General features: G+C 30.8%; 4 protein-coding genes, 1 long non-coding RNA gene and 1 other non-coding gene across 6 annotated transcripts; 2 read left to right on the top strand and 4 right to left on the bottom strand.

The window, feature by feature from the left end:
- Positions 1-1,291: 1,291 nt before the first annotated feature.
- LOC107935481 (E3 ubiquitin-protein ligase SINAT2) lies at positions 1,292-4,211 on the bottom strand. The gene is made up of 4 exons (XM_016868095.2): positions 3,895-4,211; positions 2,349-2,703; positions 1,879-2,265; positions 1,292-1,807 (listed from the first exon to the last, which is right to left on the bottom strand). The coding sequence occupies exons 2-4, from the start codon at positions 2,565-2,567 to the stop codon at positions 1,487-1,489; spliced, it is 927 nt and encodes a 308-aa protein (XP_016723584.1). The 5' UTR covers positions 2,568-2,703; positions 3,895-4,211; the 3' UTR covers positions 1,292-1,486.
- A 6,671-nt stretch (positions 4,212-10,882) lies between these two features.
- On the top strand, positions 10,883-11,540 carry LOC107935516 (uncharacterized). The gene has a single exon (XM_016868130.2). The coding sequence runs from the start codon at positions 11,044-11,046 to the stop codon at positions 11,335-11,337; it is 294 nt and encodes a 97-aa protein (XP_016723619.1). The 5' UTR covers positions 10,883-11,043; the 3' UTR covers positions 11,338-11,540.
- Positions 11,541-12,196: 656 nt separating this feature from the next.
- LOC121225501 (uncharacterized) lies at positions 12,197-13,459 on the bottom strand. The gene is made up of 2 exons (XR_005923379.1): positions 12,946-13,459; positions 12,197-12,605 (listed from the first exon to the last, which is right to left on the bottom strand). It is a non-coding gene; the product is annotated as an uncharacterized lncRNA (long non-coding RNA).
- Positions 13,460-15,564: 2,105 nt separating this feature from the next.
- On the bottom strand, positions 15,565-15,900 carry LOC107935497 (putative lipid-binding protein AIR1B). The gene has a single exon (XM_016868116.1). It carries the CDS (start codon positions 15,898-15,900, stop codon positions 15,565-15,567), a length of 336 nt encoding a protein of 111 aa, XP_016723605.1.
- A 2,451-nt stretch (positions 15,901-18,351) lies between these two features.
- On the top strand, positions 18,352-18,424 carry TRNAR-ACG (transfer RNA arginine (anticodon ACG)). The gene has a single exon. It is a non-coding gene; the product is annotated as a tRNA-Arg (tRNA).
- A 2,580-nt stretch (positions 18,425-21,004) lies between these two features.
- Positions 21,005-21,821, bottom strand: LOC107935498 (zinc transporter 7). The gene is made up of 2 exons (XM_016868117.1): positions 21,207-21,821; positions 21,005-21,124 (listed from the first exon to the last, which is right to left on the bottom strand). The coding sequence occupies exons 1-2, from the start codon at positions 21,810-21,812 to the stop codon at positions 21,005-21,007; spliced, it is 726 nt and encodes a 241-aa protein (XP_016723606.1). The 5' UTR covers positions 21,813-21,821.

Below are 21,821 nucleotides of genomic sequence, written 5' to 3'. Positions count from 1 at the left end.
ATCATGATTGTTTGGATGCCATTAACACATCGTATGCCAGTGAGTATCTGAGCCACGTCTTGTAGAGCAGAACGATAGCTTCATGATTGTTGATAGTTGTTGTTTTGAGAGCAGCAACTATCCAACCATTGCGCTACAAATACATATTGTGCTGATTCTATTTGGGATTTTCTAGTTTGCAAAGTTTATTGGACCAATACGTTTAAGAGGTAATCGGGAGACTAGGTTGCATTGTACCCAGTTGATCGTGGAGTTTTGAGCAAAAATCGAGAGATGATTGGGGTTAATTATGCTTAAGCATTGAGCACAGAAACCCCCACAAATTGTTTCGAGTGTTTGTCTTTCTATCCCTTATTTATCACTAAAGTTGTTTATGGCCCAATCAGTGTTGAGGGGAATCGATTTCTTCGGAATAAGTCTTGGAATTGTCATCCTCCGGGCAGTCAATACATTTATGAACAATCATAGATATTATCAAGCCATAACAATCCAGCGAACGACATTTCGAAAACTTCTCCCGAAAGAGTCAGCCCCTCTCAACAATAAAAAGGGACCAGCCAAGTGGTACCATGTCTCATTCAAAAGGCTACTTATGTCTTACTGGTTCAATCCACATCACACACGACTTCACTGATTAATTATTTACACGTCCATCAAGTACGTAATCTCTTCACTAACTGAGACGCTTCCATTTCGTGAACCCTCGAGGCTCTTAGTTTCAACCGATTATGAGCTTGGGTTTGGGTTTGAGTTTCTTAGTTTTCAACTCCTTTTTGAGCCTGGGTTTGCGTTTGGGTTAAGGTTTCTTAGTTTCAACCGATTATTAACCATAGTTAATCCGATTATTACTATCTGAATTAATTAACTTTCTCGTCAAATATCCAAATTTACTAAATATATTTAACAGATATTCGATGACTAATATCCACATCCGCCCGAATCTACTACAAATAATAATTAAAATATTGGGTTAAATTACTTTTTGGGTCCTAAACTTTTCTTTTTGTCCAAGTTAAGCCCCATATTTAACAATTGTTTCTATATTGGGGCTTGAACTTTAAGATTTTCAAGGACTAATTTGAACAAAAACAAGTTCAAGCCCCAATATGGGAACCATTGCCAAGTTCAAAATTTAGCTTGGACAAAAAAAAGTTCAGGCCCCAATATAAAAAACAACTGTCAAATTCAGGACCTAACTTGGATTAAAAAAAATAAACCCCAACATAAACTTCTTTTTATCAAATTCAAACCCCAAATAGTAATTTAACCTTAAAATATTCAAATCCGAATATTATCAGAAATATATAGTGCTAAAATATCATAGAAATCTCCAATACCAATCATAGTTTACCCTAATAATGTGATAGCATTATCTACAAAAATTTTACAGAAAAATGCATGAATCTAGCAACACTTTTTATTCTCTTTTATATATATACATATTTTGAACTAACCATGGTCCTAGATTCATTTTTCTGGACTTATCTCATTGTTCTTTCCAAATCCGGCCGGCCACTTTCAGCTTCAATTCCTGTCTATCCCCGCCAGAAAAAAAGAGCGCCAGGTTCCGTTGAATTATAAGTCCGTCTTGACTATCTCGAACTTTCCGATGACTATCTCGAATGCTTCTAGGAACTCCTTGCCAGATAACCTTTCTGCCATAACCACCAACTTCCAAACTATAACTGAATTGTCTCGCCTCATCCTCGTCACCCATGAATCGTAAGAAGGCCATGTAAACTGGTGCCATTCCTATGTGAAAAGCCTCGAAGTGCAAGCAAAATTGTCGACCGAAACAGTTGAAAACCTGCAACAGATAGGACGGTTATTAACAAACTTGTTGCAAGTATGTGTGTGTCGTAAAAGAGGAGATCTTACGGTTAACATCCAGGTGGCATTTTCGACTTCATGAGGATTGGATTTAACGTATCTGTGGTTGAAAGTACAACCATCATGCATATCGACCTTGTGATCATTCTTTAGATGCATGACGAGAAACGGAATATCACCGGTGACGGAGCATTCGGCTCCGGCGTATGGACAATGATAGGGGCGGTATCTACAGTTTTTTTCGTGCTTCAGCTTACTGTAGTACGGAAAAATATCGTGACAACCCAGAATCTGGTATCGGCAAGGAAGTTCTAATGACTCCGCTACTTTTTCTAGAGCCAAACACCTTATATTTCCAAGCTCGTTGCGGCAAGTCGGGCAAGAATTATGAACTCTAGCCTTACAAATCGAACATACAGTGTGGCCATTGGGACACTAGTGTAAAATATATAATAAAAAAAAGTGTCATTAAAATAATTTCGAAACAGAACTTTTTATTAGAGGTAAACGGCACCGACCTGGTAAATCGGAGGATACATCAAATTTAAGCAAACGGGACACTCGAGTAATTCGTGCACGTCGTTTGTTGATGTTGCTCCAAGATTTCCACCTAAACTGGTTGCTGCTTTTCTTAAAGGGGAACCTCTTAACTCTGCACTTGAAGTTGCCATGTCATATTCTGCAAATGTAACACGAGACTCGATCACATCCTTGCAGATACCACCACCAGGTGCCATATTGTAGCTTTTGAATTTTGATGCTGGGCCACACACTCTTTGTTTAACTCTAGTTTCAGTGAAATCGCGCAGGGGATGAATCAGACTTCTCTTAATTCCTCATCTTCGAAGCCTTCATTATCATTTCTGCATTTCTCTGCCGATAATAATAATATTAGAAATTAGAAGCTCAACGTATCAGAATCAAGGACAACCATGAACTTTCTCGAGAAAACACATTAAAGGGCGGTCATGTACTTTAGAATGCAGAGGAATTTTTCAAGATGTCTGAAATATGAATAGACAAAAGAGATGAACCAGTAATACATAATGAAAAAGATTCATTGAACACAGTTTCAAAAAACTTAATAGGTCATCCTTTTATCAAACACATCTATGATTATACTCTACAATGGTAGAAAAGATGCATCAGCGACACGATCAATTTCCCATCATAGTAGAGACAAGAAGTGTCATTTTTCTCGTGCTACAAGCATGTCTTTTGTTACAATTTCAAGAAGCAGCCTATGATGCTTGAACAAATCTTGCTCGTAAACACGTCTAGCTGTTTAACTACGTTCTAAATAGGAGCACGAGGAAGTGGTTCTAGCTTTGCTTATTACAAGCAACCAACAAACAAACAGATTATCAGAAAAAGGAAAACTTTAACACCCTACTCAAACTCGAAAACCAAAACATGTTCGACTTAAACAATCCAGTTTTAAAGTCAGCATACGGATGTTCACAAGACTTGAAAGATTATTGTAACACCTGAATGTAACTAGGGTATCGGTCAATATCGAAATTTACATACATTACGCAATTCGAATGCACCTGAAAGTCGAAATTTCCCTGTGCTTAACATACGAGTAAGAAGGGCATTCATATACGGCATTTACGAATCAAACTGATCTTCTTGAGAGAATTCTAAGATTCGACTCAAAATCGAAACTCATTACCACCTCCTACACTGCTAGATTTCATTAAAAAATCTCCAAAGAAACAAACATTAGCCCTATCATTACAGTGTTACTATTTTCATAGCTTATTTCGAGCTGCAACTTATAATTATATTAACAGTTACCATCAGAATCATCCTTAGCATTAAGCTAAGACCTTGTTCGATTTTGGGATTCAACTAAAAAACTACCCAGAAAGATTTTTTTTTTTAAATCAAAACTTGAATCAGCAAAGAACCAAGAAATCCAGTTCAAAAATCTGACAAAAGAAAATCAAAATCATCCAAAATAATCAATCGATCAAAAAACCCAATCAAGAAAAGTAACACCCAGATTGAGATTCAAGCTCAACAACTCAAATAAATCAACAAAATTTAAAAGGAACTCACCAAGATGGAAACTTTTATGAGTTCATTAACAGTGAGACCCTCAAAACCCTGAATCAGGAATTGGATAGGAATATTCAAAATTGAATCCCAGTTTTTAAGCAGCATTGTAGTAATTGAATCATTTTTGGGGACAAGAAAGAAAGGGAAGGTGTAAACGTGGAAGAAAAGCCGTTAAAGTAGACTCCGCAAATTGCGTGTCTTAAAAAAAAACCTTAAACAAGAAAATCAGGAGATTGTTGTAAGACTTTTGGATCTCTTCGACCATCTCTATGTATATTACACATAGCACTTCACAACAAAATTAAAAGTAAACTACGTTGTCAAATAATACTGATCAGTGGGCTCATAAAATCATCACTCTTTTTTTTATTAATTTAAAAATTTTGGGAAAATTGCCGATTGAGTTTTAACTCGATTGGTATGGACAAGACACAGGGTTGATATGCTGAAGTGCATTATCCTCATATTTATAGGTTGGAGAGGGGCTATTAGTAGTTTTAGGTATTATATTTAAAAAAAAACTTAGATATGATTAGAACCTATAACGAGATTGTTTAAAAAATATTGGGAAATTTAAATTTTTTTTACTAATAAAATATGGGATATATTGATTGCCCATTTGCCCTAAATTAAGATAACATTCGAGTTTTATTTTTGGAAATTTTATGTGATTTTTATTTGAATTTATTTTTATTTAAACTTCGTCACGTGTAGGTGATGTTTAGAGTTATTTTGATCTATATTATGTTTGAGTTGTACTTTATAATAATTAATTTTACTTGTAATGATTTGAATATATTATCGTGTATTCTTCCTCTTAAAAAATGGGTTAATATAATTTTTAATATTTGAACTTTCAATTAAGTTCACTTTGGGTTAAATTTGATACTTGAACTTGATAAATAAGTTCATTTTGGTCCTTGAACATAGATTACATCAATACTTGATGACATGGCACTCTTAAATTAGGACATGTCATCATCTAAAAATTTAAGTGATAACGTGGCCAAATCTCAAAATGTTATGTCATTAAACTTTTACAATGATTAAGTTCATGGACTAAAACACACCTAATTATCAAGTTCAAGTACAGAAAATGGACTAAAAAAAAAGTATAGGTACTAAAACAGACTTAATTATTAAGTATAGGGACTAAAAGTTAATTAACACTTAAATATTTAAAAAAGTTTGATCTAATCCGTTTAATTATTCTTTAAGCAAAATAATAATAATGTGGTAGAGTGTTTTTAACTTCATCAGCATGATTAAAAAACTGTCATGTATTCTTAATTGACATTTAAAATACAAGGATTAAATCTTAAATTCTATATAAGTACAAGGACTAACGATAAATTTTACTTTTACATAAAATATTTCAATTTAGCAATTTCCAATGAAAAGAAAATAACTTGGTGGTGGGTTTGTTGGTGAAAAGTAAATTGAATAGAATGCATCCTAACTTAGTAGGTGTTGTCATTTTCAACTTTTAGGGTTTAATTTTTAATTTGACCTTTAACCTAAGCTTTGAAATTTCCAGGTTTTCAGAAATCCCCAATTTTCTTGCGATTTGATATTTGAATTTAAAATTATTAGACCGTTATGATTTTTATTTTATTTATTAATAATGATATATCATACATCAAGGTCTCTAGAGCACACAAATCAAACCCTATGAAGATCAAAAGAATAGGATCTAACTCCAATTTTTGTCATGGTTGATTGAGTTATTATAAGATTCTATAATATTTTAATTTAATTGCATTACAATATCGGTAAATGTGTCATGGAGGTTTCTATGTTCGGAGTTGGATTGTATTTTATCTCATCTACAAAAAAAAAGAAGGTAAATTAGTCACTGTACATTAGATTAAAGATCAAATTGGTTCTTTCTATTAAAAATGTTATCCATTTGTACAATTAAAAACTGGTATAGTTGACAGAATAACTAGACAATGACATATCTACCGTATGATGATGTACGATGAGCAACTTTTAATAGCTTAAATGAATAATTTTTTTTAATAAAAGGACCAAATTGCTCTTTGATTTAATGTACAATGACTAATTTGCCTTTTTTTGAGTAATGTGGATAAATGCAATCTGACTCAGTGCAAGAACCTCCATGATAATTTTACCTATAATCATCATATTGAGAAAGAAAGTGTTTTTTTTTTTACAACAACGATTCGAACTTAATCTATTCCTAAAAAATGTGAACGCTTGGCCAAACTTGAGGTTCAAAAGGAATGAGTTATTAACACAAAGATCGTACCTTGAATTTAATGCTAATAAACTTGAACCCACACAAATTTTACCACTAAATCAATAGCCCGATCAAATATTAAATATACTAAATTTATGTCACGATGTAAATATAAGAATTTTTTTTTAAAAGAACAATATCTTCATGAGTGGCTTAGACCTTTTTAGGTTGTTGTTTGATAATCAGTAAATATTAAACACTGAATATAATTATTTTTGTTTGATAATAGTAAATTTTAATTTTTAAAAATTTATTATTTCATAATTTTAGTTTTATTATTATGGTATTATTATTTTATTTTGAATAGCTTTTATCTGAAATTTTTAATTTTTAATAAAATGTGGAAAAGATTTATTTCAAGAATAGTGAAAATATTCTTATCATATCTGTTTTGTTTTTACACAATGTCTAAAAAGACCCAAAGTCCTTATCTAACCCATAAATAAGAGAATAATGTGTTTCAATACACTCGAACTCACGTTCTCCTAAATTGACAACAATACTCATTCCAATTGAACTAAGATCCAATCAACTATTTTTTATTTTTACGATCCTCAAAGTTTGATGGAAGGTGTATTTTTTTGTCTCACTAAAGTAAAAAGGAAAAGAAATATTTGCTAAAGGAGCAACGGAATTAATGGCCCTTTACTTCTTTTTTTTTTCTTTTTCCAAAAGGTAAAATATTTCTTTATTTTAAAGGAATTTTTTTTTATTTGTAGTTGGTAAGCTTTAACATGATAATACAAACATATTTTTATAACTTTTTTAAGTGAATTTATTAATTAAATTGATCTCGGATTAATTTGTCGATCGCATCGGTTTATTCAATTATTTTTTATTACGATTTAAAAAGCTCGTTTTCCGTAAATTTTTTTCATTGGAAGATTATTAATATTAAAGCATTTTAAATATGATTATTGCACGTAAAATTATATAAAGGAATAAATATAAAAAGAGAAAATATTTAGTATATTGTCAAGTAAAATTAGGGGTTAACAAGTATTCAATAAGAATATAGTAAATTATTAAAAATTATATATTTAAAAATATATATATTAATTTTTTAAAACTGTTTATGAAATAAAAAAAATACAGTGTCAATATATTAAATACTCAATGTAATGTAAAATACAAAAATTTTAGATCTATGCAATGTTGGAACTTCAACCCAATATGTTGGGGGAATCATATCTGGAAACGCCCAAATATATGGGCCATGTTAAGATTGGGGCTTCAAGCTTATTTTCTTTAAATTTTTATAATTTAATTAATTAATGCTAAAAAAATTAAGATAAAATTTATTTAAAATATTGTTGCTAAAATTTAATAATGCGATTATTAATATATTGTATTTTATTAATTATAAAATTTAAATTTAAAATATTTTTTTTTTATAATTAGACATACATTTTAAACTGGCTTGTGAATTAATCTATGGATAAGTTATTTTAAAAACATCATTCAAGGATAAATGACATGCGAGTAAACATAAAAACCAACTAAATATATAATTAAGAATTGATATTACGCAAGAAACATCAATATTTAAAAAAATATTGGTAAGAGTCGATTGAGTATTAGTTAAATTATCATGGACATTGTTGTCAATGCTGGAAGAGGTGGATTTGAGTGTACTAAAGCGCATTATCCTCCTATTTATGGGTTGGGGAGGGACTATAATTCATGAACCAAAGCACTTGTGAATCGTGATGCGTGAGCCTAATCTGAAAATACTGAAATTTAAATCTTGGACATTAAGATAGAAAAACCTCAGCTTTTACTCCGAAAAGATGTTCCTTTAAATTTAAAGAAATCACTCATAAACTGGATGTGACATAATTTAGTATTATATAAATTATTGACTGAATTGGTATCACAAGTCAACCAACATCAACTCAATGACATAATCTAATATATAATGATGCATTGAAAGAAACCACGAGGACGAGGCGTCGAGGACTTTGCTTATTTGATTTGGTTGCCATCTCCTTTCCAACAGAAGGCGTACACGTACGTTGTATATGCACCTCACAAACGAGCCTTTTATCTTAAAAAATTAATGGCCAATTGGACACATGGATGGAGTCACATTATTTTCCCATTTTCCTTATATTGTCTATCAGCCGACACATGGATGGTGTCACAAGTTTGGATATTAAATACTATGATGTTTCGGGTTTAAATCTAATGATTTTCATTATGTATATGTATTTTTTAAAATTTATTAAAATATAAAAAGATATAAATATGTTCGAAATAATATTCTTTTGGTATCCTTCATGTTCGTTTTACAGTTTATGTTCGAGGTTCGTCGTTACCCCTCCCAACAATGTTGTCTCTAAGATTCGAACTTACATTCTCTTCTTGGAAGTGGAATGTGTTTTACCATTGTAGCTAACACCTGTTGGTAATTTGAAAATAATATTTGTTACATGATAAAAGGATTGGGATTTTAGTAATTTTACAACTAAGTTAAGACCCGATTAATAAGTGACACCAACTCATTCACAAACATTATAAGAGTACTAATATATTAGCGGTTCAAATTCTGGGGAGCACGCTTATTGGAAGAGCTTTATCTTTAATACTATTGGCTCTATTGAAATTAATCTCATATTCAATGTGGTAAAATAACATTTGCATATATTGAATATGATCGATTTGAACGATATGAAGTCAAACTCCGAAATAACATGTTGCCATGGATGTCAGAATTACACTGGTAATTGAATCAGAAATTAGTGGTTCAAGTGATTCAACCGGTACCCTAAATCCAAAGAAAGGTTAAATTGTTAAAAGAATCGATTGAACTGAGAAAAAACTATCAATCTACTAGTTCGATTACCAATCCGATTTATACAACATTTGTTATTACAAATTAATTTAAATTGAAATACTTTGAAATTTTGAAATGAACCCGAAACATAAAATCCCAATCCAAAATAACTTTATATTTTAATCCAAAAATATCTAATCCTAGTCAAATACATCTTATCCATTAACACGTGCATTCTGGTTATATTTGTTCGTTCTGATACAATGTTTAAAACAATCTATAATTCCTCTTCAACCCATAAATGGGAAGTTAATGCGCTTCAACGCACTCTAACCCGCTCCTTCTGCATTAACAATAATATCCATACCGATCAAACTAAGACTCAATTAACTTAATACCGTGTTTTTATTGACAACTATATCTACAAAATATTAATTATTTTGTTTTCGAGGGAGAGGCTTGCGGTGCCTGTTCAACATCAACTTGGTCAAACTACTATGTCTTTATATTGATATATTCTTTGTACTAAATTAAAAAGAATGACACACACATATATTTATTCATTAATTAAACAGAATTTGATAAGTTTTCTAGATTTTCTAGAATTTAATTTGTCCACTCAGAAAAAGTAAACACAAAAATTAATTAAAAAAATATTGATTTTTCGCCTTACGTGAGTGCATACGCATGTACTATTGATGAATAATAACAAGATATTTTATCATTAAATAAAACAAAACAAAAAATAATACAAATTCATAAATAAATAATATTAAAACTCTAAACCCTAAATTTCTAATAATTTTAGATTGTATTATTTTGCAATTACTTGTATTTTTTTAACTTATGCTATTGAGCCAATCTTGTTAATGAATTTCGTTGGCAGGGTCAACTTTTGACCCTAAGCTTGGACTTGATCTAGATCAAGTTATTTAAGATTATTTTTATTTAGGTTAATATATTATTTCGTAGTTAAGTTTAATTTTAATCTTTAATTTAGTACTTAGGTTTTTTTTTCCAATTTATTACCTGACTTTAGTTTCAGTATTCAATTTAGTACCTAAGCTTTATTTTTTGTCCCAATTAAGTATTTATGTTTTTCTTTTATTAGAGTACACATGTGAACTATTCATTAGGTCATTTCGTAAGTAGGGCTAGAGGTGCTCATAGGTCGAGTACAGACCATGTTTAAACATGATATTAACATAATTTATACTTGCTCAAGCCTAACCCGACCCAAAATATAGGCTTAAAATTTTGCTAAAACCCACCCATATTAATTTTTTAAATTTATTTTTTTAAAATATTTATATTATATTATTTTAATATTTAATAATTTTATACATTTTTTAGTTATTGAAATTTTTTATTTGGTCATATTAACATTATTTTAATGTTTACATTAGAGTATTATTATATATTTAGTATAAATTTTTTTTAATGTGTTCTAAATTTAAATTACAGAATATAAAGTATTATAAACTTAAAAACGGTCCAAGCTCTGGCAGACCTTCGAGCCTGAACAGGTCTATGCAAGAGCAAATCTAGAATTTTTTTTAAATTAAAAAAGAAGTTCATTTGAGGGACTTATATGACAATTTTTCTATTTGAACATTAAATTCAAGTGCCAAATTAGATAATAATAAAAACTCATGTACCAAATTGAATATTAAAATAAAAGTCAAATACCCAATAATATACTAACCATTTTATTTATATACAATTAATTCAAGTGGTAATAAAATTCTATACAACAAAATCAAACCTTGACCAAACACTATCCAGAAACTACTCAGAAGAAAAACATTAATAGAAGTAAATAAAAAAGCACGTGAAAATAGTAATTTAATTCTTACAAGGAACAGCAGCCATTTTTCGTGTCTTAATCTCTTACATCCAATAACGTGTAGTCAACATGTAACTTCCAATCTTCGACAACAAGTCAAACCGGCCGGTTTTCCCCCTTATATAAAACCATATCCCTCTCTCCATTTTCTTCCATCAAATTTTCCCGGAATTCAATTTCCAATCATTACTTCGCAAGAAAATCTTGTCCATATTGTTCATCAAAAGCTTTGTTATTTGTTATTTGAAGAATATATATACAATCATGGAGGTTGAGATGTTGGCTGATTCGTTGATGAAAGTGTTTATGTTCTTAATTGTTCAAGCACTTGTTTATTTGATTCTTTCGAAATCCTCCAACGTTTTCTCCAACGACAAGATGAGGTCGTTCAGCTTCAAACGAGCTCGTTCGATGAGTGTTCGACGGATTCTGGCTGCCGTTTCGGATTTACCTCAAGGGGTCGAGTCGTCTTCATCGTCGTCACCGCCGCCGTTGGTGTCATCGAGGAGTTTGAGGTCGTCGACTAGGAAATATGGTGAAGAACATGAGTCTCGTTAGAATTCACTCTTCTTAATTTCTTTTAGTTTGGTGTGAAATGATTTTCTTTTTATTCTTTGGTTATTATTGTAGTGTTTATGAAAGGAATTTGTTTTTTTGTTTTTGTTTTTATTTACTGTAAAGGATTTGTATGCATAGATTACTTTGGTTAATTTAGTATTATCGAGTTTCAATCCAGTTATAAAATTATTAAAAATTTATTATTTGTTGTGTATTCATGCGAAATCAAAAATTCTTTTTAAAGGTGGAATTAAATTATATATTCATACGAGAGTTAAAATGTAATTTCTCCATTTCAGTAGTCTATATGTTTATAATTTTTTTAAATGACTAAATCAAAATTTTATCCTTTTTTAATGTCAAAATATAATTTTATCTATACTAAATTAAAATTTTATAAATTGCATTTACCCACATGGTAGTTTTTCCAATAAAACAAAACACTTGTGTATGAAAAGATCTTATACAGCAAAATAATATAATAAAAAATGTGTGAGAGTAATTTCGTAAAATACAATCATTGATAATCTTATACCCCAATAAACCAATAACCTAATCAATTAGATTATGGATCTGGTTTTGAAAATGTTGATAGCTAAGCTTTGAAAAGGAGCTTGTCTAAACCCAAAGACTAGCCCATTAAGTTTAAATTACCATTCTAATAATAAATAATATTTAAATTTAAATTTAATTATTAAAACATACAAATATTAATATGATTTATTTTTTATTTTTTAATTATATTTAAAATAGTAAAATAAATTGTTCGGGCCAGTTTGGAAGCTCAATTAGACTACAAAAATTTTCGTGTTGCAACTTAATCCATGAATACTTCTAAAAATGATAGTACATAGGGAACTATTGAAACAGGATCATGTAAATATTGAAAGATGATTATTTGACGGGTTACTACATTAGTACTTTTTTTTTGTCTCATTTTGGTATCTAGTTTTAGCTTTAATATTCAATTTGGTACATAAATTTTATCAACTTTGTAGGGCCCAATTTCTGCCCGGGGCCCAAATAACAAAACAAAAATAAACCCCAAAATAAAAAGTCCATTTACAAACAAGCCCAAACCTACCCCTAAAGCCCAAACAGCCCACAAAACTAAAAAAATTTTGCAGCAAAAAAACCTAGCAGGAGCCTTTAGCGCCTCATGCCCCTGCCCAAAGCCATCAAGCCGCAATCAACCTCTGGCCTCGCATGCGCGCCACTGCCACTCGCGCGAGCCTCCGTACGCACACGTCTATTGCTTCGTACGACACCTGCAAAGGACAAAAACGAGCAACGCAACAGAAGCAGCAAAAAGAAAAAGGAAATAAGAAAAAACAAAATTTCATTTTTTTTGTTTTGTAATTTTCATTTTAGTTTTGGCTATATAAAGCCATTCTTCAGCGTTTTGTAAGACAGACACAAAGATTGAATGTAAAAACGCACAGGCACACTGAAATACAAAGAAATTGAAAAAAAAAAAGAAACCAGTTCGAAGAAGGTGATTTGGAGTTTTTTCTTTATCTCACTTTTTTCATTAGAGATTCTTTGATCTTTTTTTTTTCCTTTTATTTACTGTTGAAAAAGGAAACAGAGGAAGAGTGAGGAGTTTACCTTTGTTGCGGAGCCGAATCCTTGTCTTCTCCGTCGTAATCGGAGGTCGGGCGAGGGATCGGAGAGTCTTTGAGGGATCGGTCTGCGAAGCGGCGCTGAGGGTTATAGTTTTAGGTTTTTTTTAGAATGAAATAATGCTGCTGTTTTAGGGTTTTTTTTAAACCTATAAGCAGAACAATAAACGTCACCGTTTGATACCGATTTAATGGTTTCAAAACGGTGTCATTTGGAGGCTAGACCCGTGCGGTGACCCGACCCGAGGGGAGGATCCGTGCATTTTATTTCAATGGTTTATTTGCGCCATAGATCCTTTTGTGTTTTGATTTGTTTTAATTTAACTTTTATTATTATTTTGATTTATACGCTATATTTGATTTCGGTTTCAATTGAATCTGTGTGGAAACAGCACCGTTTTGAAGATTCTAATCCATATGCCAAAGAAGATTTGCTGGTTAAATTGCTATACTGGTCCTTTTGATATTAATTGGCTCTCATTTTGGTCATTTGCGCATTATTTTCAAATTCACCTTAAGATTTTTGTTTTAATTCAAAATTTGTCCATTGTTTTGTCTTTTTATTATTAAATTAACTAGTTTATTATCAATTGTTATTATCTTTATTTTGTTATAATAACCCTAATTTTGTTATGATTTTTATTATTTTATTATATGTTTTTATCTTAAGTTTTTGTATATTATTATTTAACTTCTACAAATATTTTATTTTGGACATATATATATATATATATATATTCATTTGAATTTAAAAAAAAATCACACAATAGCATTTCATGATCCTTTCATATATGTATATATATAATTTATATTAAAATTATTTTATTGTACATATGTATATAATATAATGTTATTAATTTCAAATCATAAATTTTTATGCACAAATATTTTATTCCTTTTAAATTTGCTATTCTATCTTACTTATTTTAACTTATATATATTATTATTTACATTAAGATTTTTTTTTATAAATCAAAACATTTATCAATTTTAAAATTTATTCACCTTTATTTTCTTACAATTTTTTTCTTTAGAATTTACTTAAACATTTTATTTTTAGTTCCACTATTAAATTGTTTGAAATTTTTATATTAATTATTTTTTAAAATTTTGTGTATATATATACTTTTTGAATCCTGAATTCATTTTTATTTTATTTTGTGAATACATTTTATTTCTCTTTTTAGATTAACAATTCTTGAATGATAATGTTGATATTTACATGTGATGTGAAATTATGGTATTTATGCGTATGGTATTTGTTTATTGGTATTCATTTATTATTAGTGTTTATTAACTTATATTGTGGTTTATGAATTATCACATTGCATCGTGCATTGTTATTCCATTGTGCTTTATTCGTTCAAAAAGTCATGTCTAATATGGTTTAATATCAAAACCGATTTATTCAAAAACTTTCAAGATAATGCAAAGTTTGATATTTGGAATCTTCAAAGGAATTGAGCCCTAACATATTGGGTTCCAATTTTCCTCGTTGAATCTAAATAATCGAAGATTTTCTTTAATCAAAACACATAAATAAAAGTTCATTCTCGGGAATTTGATACGCCGTGTCCTAATGTATTGGACATGACATGTTGATTCCTCGAGATGAGAATTTTTAAAATAATAATAAAGGCAATATTCGATATTTAGGAATTTTGTGAAATCGAGCCCTAACTTACTGGGTTTTGATTTTTTCATTTGACCCAAATGATCAGATATCCTTCTCAAAAATGCATAGGTTTTAAAAGTTAAAAGATAAACTTAATTTTGAAGATTAAAAATATTGCGCCCTAACTCACTGGGTGTGACATTTTATTTCTTTGAAATAAGAGTGTTTTTTTATTCAATTTATTCAAGTTAAAAGAATCGTACTTTAAAATATTTTCAAAATTTCGACACTATGACATTAAACAATCAATTCGGTACCAATTTTGGGCGTCACGAGGGTGCTAACCCTTCCTCTTGCGTAACCGACTCCCGAACCTATTTTCTCAAAATTCGCAGACCTAAAATTATTTTCAAGGTGATCCGATCACACCACAATAAAAGATCGGTGGCGACTTCCGTTTTCATTTTAAAAGTTGATTCCCGTTTTTCAAACTTGAAAATGGTTTCGACAAACTTGATACTTCAGTTTTTTTTTCTCAATTAAGCACCTAAATTTGGATTCAATGTTCAAATTTGTACTTGAGTTTTTTTTATTTATTCTCAATTAAGCACTTATGTTTGCTTTACCAAGCACTCATGCCAAATATTCACTTGGCCACGTGATACTATTTTATATAAAATTGAACATTGAAGCTAAATTCAAATACCAAATTAAACATTAAAACTAAACTCAAATATCAAATGATATATTTACGAAAGCCATGCACATAATTAAATTTATGTAAATCTTGAAAGATGATTTGACTTCATTATCGATATATTATAGACCATAGCTTTCCTCGGAACAAAACATTAATTGATGAATGACAACAATTTTGAAAACCATTTTAAGAAAAAAGACGACATAATTTTCGAACATAAATCATAAAACCAACATCAAAATATCCAAAAATAAAACAAAATGAAAAAGCCAAGGCAAACTAGAGTGGCTTTAGTTGCAACAATAGGCTCTGCGTTTCATTGCACACTTATTGAGCAATAAGTTGAATTGATGGGGAGGCTTCACATTGACGAGGCCCAACACATCGGCTTTAACGACAGTGCAAAGGCAAGCATCCAGTTCGAGACCCACCAAACCATTAATGAGGTCACAACATGGCTTAGGTGGTTTACCAATGCCAACATCAACAACATTCAAGATGTTGGCACACACATTTAAGAGTAGGGCATCGTTTCGGCATTGGGGCTGGTTGTGGGCATTCGCCATTGATAAAAACAGAAGGCTGATGGAGAGAAGAGCAATTGTTGCTAAAGCCTTGGAAGCCATTTCTCACTATCAGATAACTAAGCAAATGGCCGAGTGATGAAAACAATGTTGCATGACAAGAGGCTTTTATAGATGGGAGATATAGGGACTTGTTTATGTTTTTTTTTTTAAACAAGATATAAAGCAACATTTAATCCTTGAAGGTAACAATTTTTTTCAATTTGGTTCTTGAATTTTTTTTTAAATATAAATATTTTTTTGGTGGTAAGGTCACATATTCTCAAAATGACATGTTATCATACTTTTAACGGAATTTTAGATTTGATCATAGGTTGAGTCAAATCCGATAGATTAAATTTTTAGGCCCGAACTCAGCCTGCCCGTATTAACTTTTTTAGATTATTTTTTTAAAGGCTACAACTTACATAAATATTTTATTAATATAACAAATTGTTTACAACTTCAACAAAAATAGGAACAAAATTTTAAAAGTATGGTAAAATTTTGAAATTAAAATAAGAAATCCTTGGAAATTTATTATTGCCTTCTCCTACATGAGCAATCCTAGGAAAATTTGGTAAATAATATATATATATAAAAACCATAAATTTACTACTGCAAACATAACCCATGGAAGCAACTCAAAAATAGCAAGCAAGCGTGCCAGCAAGCATACAGTTGTGGTATATGTATGCAAATTAACATAAATATAATAAATATCTAATTACTTGTTTGATGTTTCTTAGTTTAGGTTTGATAGAAGTTAACATATATATAATAAGTAAGTTTAGGCATGTGATTCGGGTCGAATCGGACTGGACTCTGGCAAAAAAATACTATCCGAGGTCCCGCCCGTTTAGAAACGGATATTATTTTTTGTTTAAGTTCATTTTTCGGGTAAGCCTTCGGACTTGCACGGGAAGCCTGGCCGATGATTAGGCCTAAACGAAATCCAAGTTTAGGGGGTCAAATCAAAAAAAAGCTGTCAAGTTCCAAGGCTAATGAGGACCAACAAAAATTTTAGGGACTAAGGTGAAAATAATTGTCAATTTCAGAGTCTAGATATCGATTTATCCCAAAAATAAAAAGGTGCAACGTGGTTCATTCATGCAAGCACATCTCGAGTGAGGATAAGAATTTTCATACAACTTGGCTGTCAGCACTCAACATGGGGTTATTCGATCGCTTGAAACACAATAATTAGTGAGTTTTCATGTATTCTTAGCTGTCCAATATAATGTTGTTTCCTTATCTCTTCGTTTTTCCACTAATTTTTCAAGGCTTTTGCCCTAATGATGGTGTCAATGTAAGAGATGGAATATTTGGTCTAGGAGAAGCTCTGTGCTTTTGGATCCTCAACAAGTCTGTCGGGATTTGTGTTTTTAACTTTGTTGAAAGTTTTAAGTAGGTAAAAAATGTCTCTTTAGACGACAACAATAAGAATTGTTGATACACAATATCAACATATGCGACGAGGATGAAGTTCTGGTCCAAAAGCAAAGAAGAAGAAGAAGATAATCAATGGGATGTTTGAAGTGTCCATCCCCTAGAGAGGGTCTTTAAAATTTTATTATATAGGGGATTAATTAATCGAATCGGATTCTGGGTCAGATTTCGAGTCGGACTCCCAGATCGAATTATTTTTACTATCATTATATAACAAGAATATGTTATTAAATGTCTAAGAAAACGAACTATACTCTAGAATTTATTTAACTAAACACATCTTTAATGTTAAAACCCTAAATCTAATTAATAAAATTATCACATGAGGAAATAAAAATGAAAATCCAAAGCTTGTTTTGTTATTATTGCTTATTTTTTATTTAATTAATTAACACAAAAAATAAGAGTATTAGGATTCAAATATTATTAATTTCAATGTTATTGTAAGATTTTAATATAAAAAATATATTTATAAGTATCGGGTATAGTAGTAAGGGATTCATACTTTTATAATGGAAAATTGCTTTCTAGATCATTCTAAAATTTATAAAATTATAAGTCAATACAAGATAAATTTACAGTTTAGCCCTCTTAAAACGATAAATTTTTATTTGATCCTTTTAAAAACTATAAAGATATAAGTTAATATAACGGTGAAATTGCATTTAAATTCTTATAAAAATATATAACTTAATTCTGACCCCTAAAAACAATTTCTGACATGGTAAGCACATTGCACTATTAAAAATAGAACTTAAGTTCGTAGTTAACAACTGTAATCTAAACCGTAAAGGATTTATTATACATATTCTTTATATTCTATATTTAATAGCAACACTGGGCTTAGGAGTATTATAAATGTTTCGGGATTGGTGAGACAACTTACATAGCAAACTGTTGAAAAGAAATAGAGATATAACATGTATTGCGTAGTTTGGTTGATTGAATAATAGCAATTATAATGTTATAGAATAGATTTAGCAAAATATTTCTCTTCTAGTATAATGACTAAATTTCTACGTAAATTTTAATATAAAAAATTTTACTTCACTATCTGTCAACAAAGACTCCATGGCCCAATGGATAAGGCGCTGGTCTACGGAACCAGAGATTCTGGGTTCGATCCCCAGTGGAATCGTTTTTTTTATTTGTTTAACGTTTGACATGTGTCCCCGTCCCAGGCGAAAACGATTTTCTATATTTATATTAAATTTTATTTAAAGTCCAACTATGATTTTGGTTAAAAAATTTGGATTCCGATTTGAATACTTTCAATAATAAATAGATGGTTTGAATTTGAATTTAAATTCGGATAATTTCAATTTCATAAGAGTTATTTTGAAATTGATTAAAAAATATGAAAAAACTTTAAACAATAAATAAATAATTTTATTTATAATATATTATCAACGAAGCTCAAGATTTTGTGGCTTAGACCGGTAAACGAATCGGTCAGACCATTACTTCCTTGTTCAACTGGTTTGATTAATCCAATTGGTTCGATTGAATAAATTATTAAAAAATATATATTTAAAAATAGATCAATCCGATTCAACCATCGATCTGGCCGGTTTGATCGGTTCACGAGTCAATCAATCTGACCACTTATTCTGGACTGGTGCCTCGACTAACTACCAATCCAATCAATCTAACCGATTGGTCCAATCCGATTCTAAAACTGTGACGAAGCTTCATGCATTTGATTTAATATAGTATAGATATTCAAAATTTACATTTATACTATAGTTTCCACAATTTTAATTTTAAACCCTTTGTTTTTAATTTATACCTAAGTAAGTCCACTTATGCCCGATGCAATCAATCTGACAAGTTGTCCGGTCCGATTTTAAATTCTGATTCTATTAAATAAATCATTAAAAATTCATAAAAAAAATTAGTTTAACCAGTTCAACTGCCCAATCAGTCGATCTTTACCGATTCTTAGGTCAACTAGTCCAATGCCTTTCTCGAGACCAATACCCTAGTTGATTCTCAATTCAGCCAGTTGGTCCAGTTCGGTTCAAACAACAATATTAAAAATCCTCCTAAATAATTAAATTAAAAAATATTTTTAAGACTTAGAATTAGTTGAAATCCAAACCTAAATTTAAATTATTAAAATAATAAATTTGAATTAATTCAAAATATTAAATTTTAATATTTTAATTCCTAAGGAATAATGAATTCATAAACGTTACCTAAAAGAAATTACATTTAGGCTCAAATTCTATCTATTTATTCTACTAAATCATAGAATAATCATGTATATTGTGTTCTAATTAAATTAATTTTATTTTATAAAAATTGATTGAGTCTTAGCTCGATTGGCATTGATATTGTTACTAGTGTAAGAGAACGTGGGTTCAAGTGCGTTGAAATGCATTATTCTCCTATTTAAAGGTTGAGGAGAGATTATAAGTAGTCCTCCACTTTGTATCAAAAAGAATAAATATAATAACCTATAATAATATTAATGTTCAATAAAATATCCACATAAAGTCCCATAAAAAACTCTTTGAAAATCTAAAATATATATATACATGTTAGAAAAATCACTAAGCCCATTTTGCCATAACAGACATAAATCCAGCACCCAGCAAAACTGCAACATATGACCAAATTTGGAGCTTCATATTGGTTTGAAGCTTAGATCCTAGAAAATCAGCTGCTAGTAGATCGACCAGAGCCATGTAATTGAGTAACCCTGCTGAGCTAGCATTAAGTAGTCCCACCACAATTAGTGATGTTGGGCTTGTCTCACTGTAAACCTTGGACAATCCAATCCCTAGAACAATCCCTAGTGCTGTTGTGGCTGAAAAGAAGAGTACCATGATTGCTTTCAGTTTGAACTTGTACTCAGCCTGAAAAGATTGAACATGATGTTGATTAATAATGGTATATGCGTAAATGGGTTTATATTTGTGAGGTTACTGGTGGTTCACACCTAGAGCAATCGAGATTTTTAGTGATTTGGGTTAGGATTTGATGTATTAGTCTTTCTTTTATGGTATTAGGGGCTTTATTTGTAGAGGTTTTGGGGGCCTTAATGTGGGTCTCTAACGAATGATCACTCCAGTAAGCTGGCTCAATCTTAAGGTGATCGAGGTTATTAGTGCTTCACACGATTGTGTGAGTAGAGTTACTGAGATTTTTAGTATTTTGGGTAGGGGTTGGATACATTAATCTGTCTTTTTGTGGCATTAAGGGCTCTATTGATAAAGGTTTTGGGGTTTTAACGTGGACTTGCATGAATGATCATTTTGATAAATCGATTTAATCTTAGAATGATTAATTTCTCTCTTAAAATGTGATTAGATGTGACTTGATGTAATTAAGTTAAAATGTTGATTTTTGAAATTATGAGACATGATGATGACGTGATGGGGTCATCCCTATTCAAAGTCAACTAAGTGAGGTGTGTAAACAATCTCATGGGGTTTAATTCTAACTAGTAAAGTGATTCTCATTGGTAACGTGAGTTCTACTCAAATTATGGGATGAGGTGTTTATTTATAATTTTATAAATTACAGTGAATTAAATGATGAAATTTAATCTAAATTGAAGATAGTGAATTTATTTTTAGAATTTGTAAATGATATGTCATCATCTGATTTAATGATCATGCATGGAATAATCTATCATTATGAAAATTGATTTTTCGAAAGTGAAATAGTATGTTGGATTACCTGTAGTATGCATCCACCAAGACCCATTCCCTCAAAACATTTGGTGGAAGCAAAGAGCAGCAATGAGTGACCTAATGGTACATGGATTTTCAGAAGCTCCCATTGCAAGACCGATCACCACTGAATGAACTATAATTCCCAACTCCAACACCTACATTTAAGGAAATGCATATCAACATATAACAACATTCGAAAAGTGATTACGGATTCAAACACGAAATAGCATTGCATACCTGAGCAATAACCCGATGTCGTAACAATTGTTGTGATTTTTCATTCATCACACCGTGATGTTCATGTCCATGGTTCTCTATCTGTACATCCCCATTCTCCAATCTAGCAACATCCGTACCATCCCCCGCCATCAAAGCCTTAGCATGATGTTTCCTATAAACGCTCATGGCAAACGAATACACCATAAGCGTCACAATAGCCGACAACATCGCCACGAATGTCGTGAATGGGAACTTCCTCCATGGGTTTTCAGGCAAACAATCGAACATCAAGCCATCAAACGGGTCTGGTAACACGTGCATGTACCCAGTCGCTAGGATAACACCCAAAGCAAATGCTTTGACGATGGTGAACAACTCCCTTTCGGGTCCGAGTGACAGCATTCGACGAGAAAACAATGGCAAGCTCACACCAATCATACTAGCTAGCAAAATTGCAACAAAGGCAATGATTTTTAGTTTCATGGCTTCTTCCTTGTCATGGCATCCATTTTTGGACTCAGCTTCGCATTGAGCCAATACAAGTGGTGTATAACATAAAAATATGACCATGACAACAACAACAACAAAGATAGGGTTTGTAAGGGATTTTGGAAATGAAGCCATTGTTGCAAA

This window comes from Gossypium hirsutum, chromosome D13 (genome assembly GCF_007990345.1).
Source record: "Gossypium hirsutum isolate 1008001.06 chromosome D13, Gossypium_hirsutum_v2.1, whole genome shotgun sequence".
NCBI lineage: Eukaryota > Viridiplantae > Streptophyta > Magnoliopsida > Malvales > Malvaceae > Gossypium > Gossypium hirsutum.
The sequence above is the reverse complement of the archived record's forward strand: the minus strand, read 5'-3'. Positions and strand labels throughout refer to the sequence as shown.

Coding starts and splice junctions, on each gene's coding strand:
- LOC107935498 (XM_016868117.1), bottom strand. CDS start 21,812: ATGGCTTCATTTCCAAAATCCCTTACAAACCCTATCTTTGTTGTTGTT. Junction 21,125..21,206: donor GACATCGGGTTATTGCTCAG/GTATGCAATGCT, acceptor CCTTAAATGTAG/GTGTTGGAGTTGGGAATTAT.
- LOC107935516 (XM_016868130.2), top strand. CDS start 11,044: ATGGAGGTTGAGATGTTGGCTGATTCGTTGATGAAAGTGTTTATGTTC.
- LOC107935481 (XM_016868095.2), bottom strand. CDS start 2,567: ATGGCACCTGGTGGTGGTATCTGCAAGGATGTGATCGAGTCTCGTGTT. Junction 2,266..2,348: donor TGTATCCTCCGATTTACCAG/GTCGGTGCCGTT, acceptor ATTTTACACTAG/TGTCCCAATGGCCACACTGT. Junction 1,808..1,878: donor ATGCCACCTGGATGTTAACC/GTAAGATCTCCT, acceptor TATCTGTTGCAG/GTTTTCAACTGTTTCGGTCG.
- LOC107935497 (XM_016868116.1), bottom strand. CDS start 15,900: ATGGCTTCCAAGGCTTTAGCAACAATTGCTCTTCTCTCCATCAGCCTT.